This window comes from Epinephelus moara, chromosome 4, assembly GCF_006386435.1.
Source record: "Epinephelus moara isolate mb chromosome 4, YSFRI_EMoa_1.0, whole genome shotgun sequence".
NCBI lineage: Eukaryota > Metazoa > Chordata > Actinopteri > Perciformes > Serranidae > Epinephelus > Epinephelus moara.
In genome coordinates this window covers 13,555,043-13,560,249 of record NC_065509.1, presented here as the reverse complement: position 1 = coordinate 13,560,249, position 5,207 = coordinate 13,555,043, and the positions used below count along the sequence as shown (strand labels likewise).

General features: G+C 44.0%; 1 protein-coding gene across 1 annotated transcript; it reads right to left on the bottom strand.

The window, feature by feature from the left end:
• Positions 1–1,334: 1,334 nt before the first annotated feature.
• On the bottom strand, positions 1,335–3,400 carry LOC126389167 (uncharacterized). Its single transcript, XM_050042699.1, has 2 exons — positions 3,287–3,400; positions 1,335–2,545 (listed from the first exon to the last, which is right to left on the bottom strand). The coding sequence occupies exons 1-2, from the start codon at positions 3,313–3,315 to the stop codon at positions 1,738–1,740; spliced, it is 837 nt and encodes a 278-aa protein (XP_049898656.1). The 5' UTR covers positions 3,316–3,400; the 3' UTR covers positions 1,335–1,737.
• Positions 3,401–5,207: the final 1,807 nt, after the last annotated feature.

Below are 5,207 nucleotides of genomic sequence, written 5' to 3'. Positions count from 1 at the left end.
GCGGGATACGTCCCATGTCAGCACGCAGGAGGATGGAAGAAATGTGAGGAGGACAAGCCGCAGGGTTGCCACTTGCCACTTGCCACTTGCCAGGTCCGCTTATTACCCGCGACTTTGGGCTTGTTTCTAAAATGGAGTTGCTTATTTGGGCTTGCTCTCTAAACGTCACCTTTCTCTATATATATATCTGTCTAATAAGTTATTTAAATGTATGATAGTCGCTTCGTTTGGGCTTGTCTCCATAGCCCTGGTTGCTTGTTTCTCTCACAAGATCTGGCAACACTGACAAGCCGGCAAGCAACAACAACAACAATGGCAACGTCCACAGGATCACGGGGAGCGCGTTGTGTTTGGACCCAGGCCCTGGAGGCTCACGGGGAGCGCGTTGTGTTTGGACCCAGGCCCTGGAGGCAGATCTGATTCAACACTGGGAAAAATATCCATGCCTTTACGATGTGTCGTCTCCAAGTTTGGTGACGTCACCGCATTATCTGGGGCTCTGTCGGTGAGGGCTCGGATACACGTCGCCAGGTATGAACACACAAAAGATTACAATAGTCTCTGTGACGCAAAATCAGGGTGAAAATCCAGGTGGACAGGTGTGCTCTCGCCGCCTTATGCTTTCCATGTAGGCGCATGGAAGAGGCTCTCTGAGTAGGCCTGAGGAAAGGCAGAGAGGCCCCAGAACAGAGCCATACGGCCAAATACCGCAAATGGAAATAAAGTTTTCTTGGACTGAAGTGTTTCTGACTGAAATATATTTAATATGACTTTGAAGCACAAAAGGTCAAGTCAGTTATATCACATTTTCTTTCAAAAAGGGCTGTGACAGAAGTGATAAAAGCCCTATAATGAATGATGATAAAAGTAAAATCAAACACTGTTTGAAGAAGTTTCTGCAGTGCATTAAATCCTATCAGAATCATAAGTGAACAAATAAATTAATTCTTCATCTATCACCATTTCCAAATCCAGTGTTACAGACTCATCCATTCCGAGTACTGTTTTGCACACATACACTCAATATTATTTGGCATTTTGACTTAGCTAGTCAGGCTGCAGTTCATTTAACATCTTTACATGTTCTTTTCACATCTGATGCCTGCTGTTATTGTAAAAAGCTGTGCAATAATTGCTTGGTGTAATAATTAGTGTGATGAGGAGTAAGATGACATGTTGAAATGTGTTGTATTGATGTAAGTCAGTAAGTAAGTTGTTGGTACTTGATCTAATTTAAAATTCAACCATTGACCTGTGCAGGAGGGCCAACTGGGGGCTGGGGTCATCTGTATCCTTTGACCCCCCCCCGATGGCGAGGCTGACTATCTTTTGAGAGAAGACATAACACAGTGTTCTTTTTACTACAAATGAAGAGTCAAGTTCAAAGGAATAAAAAGCATATTTACTCTATTCAATACACAACTACAGCCTCAGTTTATCTGGTATGACCAGCTGTGTCCTGTACTTGTACTTGTGCTACTGTTACACTCTGTTTTAGTGTGACACACATAAACATTTCAGTGATTTTATCACAAAATCAAAAAGGTCATGTAAACACACTGTGTTAGGTTGTGTGAATTTTTAGCCACAGGAGCCATTGCTCAGTTAAAGTTACACAGTCTTGCTACAGGCCCATAAAAATTATTATTTACTCAGAATATCTACTACATATATTAAAAATAGTTTTATTATATAAATAAAATATAAAAATACCAAGGAATATTGTACAGAAGACTTTCAGTGAAAGGAGCTCTTTCTCCTCTGTGGTTTGCTGTAGAGGACAGCATAATGCAGCCATAAATTTACCAGCCATAATGACCTCCTCAGGCAGGAGGAGAAAGCTGAAAGGGAGAGAAGAGGCTCCAGACCCAGAGAGGAACTCTGGGGATTTTGTAGCGTTGGGGAATAAGTCTGAGGCCTGGAGTCTTTTAAAAGTTTTGAGTGAAGTGAGAAGAACAGTTCTAGCAGCACAATTATCCAGACCAGGCTGCAGCTGAGCTGAGCCCAGTAAGAAGTCCTGAATCTGCGAGTCTGCTGAGGCCAGCGAGACACCAGCGTGGCCTCCAGTCCCAGCAGCCCCAGCAGGAGCAGAGAGGCCAGGTGGTGAGCATCAAGCAGCTGCTGACAGAGCGCACTCACAGCCTCCCTCCACCAAAAGGAACTCCCCTCCCTCATGTGGCCCATCTCGGTCTCAAAACCCACCTCCTCCTCTTCTTCCTCCATCCACCAGGCCAGTGTTGCTCCCAGCTGAAGCATCCAGCGCAGCAGCAGGAGACTGTCTGCGAGAGCCAGCCGGCCCAGCAGCACAGTGGAGGGCTTAGTGGAGATGTGAGGGGAGCAGAGCAGTAACAGGGCCCGCAGGCTGAGCACACAGCCCACCAGCAGGGGGAGGCCTGCAGCGTGGGGGAACAGCAGCACCATCACCAGCTTCAAAAATAAGAACCTTCGCAGCCACCCTCTGGACGCTGGGACAACTCCTTCTTTGACTGAGCCAGGCCAGCACCAAGAGCCCATCTCCCAGACTGACTTCAAAACTTGGTTTGATCTGCAGAGTTCAACACATGGACGTTAGCTCTGTACCTTGATTTGGACAATCTCTTTAGTGTAAACATTCAGAATCTCTGCTCCACCCATTAAAAGGTGCACACACACACACACACACACATACACACACACACCCTGGATTATCTCCACCACATAACTCTCTTTACAGCTTTCTTCTTCATTATGAGTAAGCCAGTGTTGTGTAAGAAGGCAGAGGCCTGGGCAAGCAAACAAGCCATCAGTAAATTCCTCAGTTTTATAGGAAGCATTTAACATGACTGAGGTTGAACATCACCGAGCCTTACCTAAGCTAACTTTCACTGAAAATGCATCTCTGGGGCATAAATTTGATTTACTTTAAAATGAAGAACCCTCATAAATCTTAAGGAACATTAAGATATTCATTAAGGAACGTAATTATAGTTTAGTTTATGTATGACAACTATTAACAAGAGTCAGAAAAGTGTGTTTTATATCAGCCAGCATAATAATATTTACATTTCACTGAATTTGATACATGTAACTCGTCTTAATGTCTCTATTAGCATATACCATATGGAACACAAACATGCGTCGCCTTAGCTCTCTCCTCCCCACTACCCCTCAGCTCCAATGATGACCTCTGTGTTATTCCTAATATCTAGAGGAGTTCTTCATATTCAGAACTTCATAGTTAAACATGGATTCTACTCATCTATCTGCCTTTAAACAAAGCTTTTAATCTTGTCTGTGTGGGACTCACCTGCGTTCTGGCAGGAAGTTGAACGTCATCGTCCTGCTTCACCTGGATGTGGGCTGGTAACTTTTTACCTCCATGCCAGTGCCTCCTCTCACAGAGGCTGAATGAGTGTAAGAGTATCTCTCTTCTCTTTATTAGCGCTGGTTGCTTCAGCTCTACTGGTTCCCGCTCGGCAAATGTCATCATGTCTCGTCTGGAGGAGAGCCAGACTGCATCTGACTCACGTTGGTGGAGGATTTGTGCCCAAGGGTTTTCCGTGCATCATTGACATCAGTGTAAATCTGTATGTATGTGTGTGTGTGTGTGTGTGTGTTTCCGTGCAACGCGGGGCCAAAAAAGGAGCTTTGAATGGGAGAAGTGGTGCCAAGGGGTGAGTTCCCAAAATACCTTGCATGAATTCAGTCAAGGAAATGCTGGAGAGGAGGCTTTCATACTGACTAATATCAAATGAATATAGATATAAAGCTTATTAAAGACGCAGAGGTGATGTAATAAATATTTCCATAGCTTTTCATTATTATTGAATGATTTACACGGTTTCAGTGTGAGTGTGACAAGCGACATGTGTTTTCAGTATTTTGGGTGCTGTTTCCACAGCAACCAGGGTGCGATCTCCATGATATCTGGCCTTTGTTAACAAAGAATGTGACTCTGCTCTCAGTTGAGTAATCACTCGACTCACTCTGGCGTAATGATCTGAATGCATAATTCATTACTTCCATCTTTGCTCTGATGGTTGACTGGATACAGGTGGTTTTCGTTTGTCACACGTGACAGCTTTTAACAGGTCAGGTGTGTGAGTAAGTGTGTATCACACAACATGTGAGTATATGTGTGCGAACATCTGTCAGAAAGAAATCAACACGGCCTTCTCAAAATTGAGTGTCTGTGTCAGCAGTGTCAAATACGACATTGGCGGGCCACAGCCGGCCCACCAAAGGCTCCAACCTGGCCCACTGGATGACTCTGCACACCTGATATTGATGCACCTGTGAAGGCTAAGAGATGTCAAGTTTCAGGAGCGAGTTAAACAGTGGCTGACTTCATGTAAAATGCTGCTTTACAGGAGTGGAAGTGTATGGAAAAATGTACATGTAATTACAGTGAGTAGTAGACTGCACTTATTTTACTGAAGACATCTCAGGCTGTTCATCATCTGTTTTGTAATTTCTATTAATAGATTCTGTATATGTATGCAGACTCTGGAGAACAAGACTTTGGCAGAGAAAGAAGCAGTCTGGTTTCTGTTTCTGTTCTGTAGTCCACGGGGTGTCTACCAGGCATGTCTGAACAGCAGGTAAGCAGTCTGTTTGGAGAGGCGGAACACATTGGCTGAAATGCAATCTCAGAACCCTTCAGCTATTGTCTGATGATGATGTAGCTTTATATTAGCTTTTTAAAAAGTGTAGCTGCACTCATACGCAAATGTATTTTTATACAGTTTAGCTGAAAGGGCTGGCACATGCAAGAGTAAGCCTTGGCCTGGATATCACTGGCTACACCAGAGAAAATAATGGCTGTCGCATAGCTATGTCACCACCATGACAAGACTGTAAAGCTGTGTTCGGTGTAATGACGTGCTGTTGTCTCCTTTAGCCACTTGTCAGCAACCACCTTTTTTTAAAAAACACATTAAAGCTATAAAATTCATGAGTAGGGTGTTTACTGATGTATTTTATGTTTTAGAGCAAAAAGTGATCGTCTCTTAAACTTAAATGTCTGAAGGTATCTGTTAACCACAGACCTTCAGACATCCAACCAAAAAACTATTCAGAAAACCCACTGATTTGAGACAAGGGAACCGGGAGCGCTAAAATGCTAACTCATTTCCAGGTTTTAGGATTCATTCCTGCAGCACTCTCTTGCCCCCCGGAGGCTTATCACCAGACCGCCAGCCAGAGGCTTCCAGTATTGTCTGTTTTGT

What these genes read in the sequence shown, in the direction of transcription:
- LOC126389167 (XM_050042699.1), bottom strand. Translation starts at nt 3,315, where the DNA reads ATGACGTTCAACTTCCTGCCAGAACGCAG. An exon ending in AACTTCCTGCCAGAACGCAG is followed by an intron (nt 2,546 to 3,286) that starts GTGAGTCCCACA and finishes TGAACTCTGCAG; the next exon opens with ATCAAACCAAGTTTTGAAGT.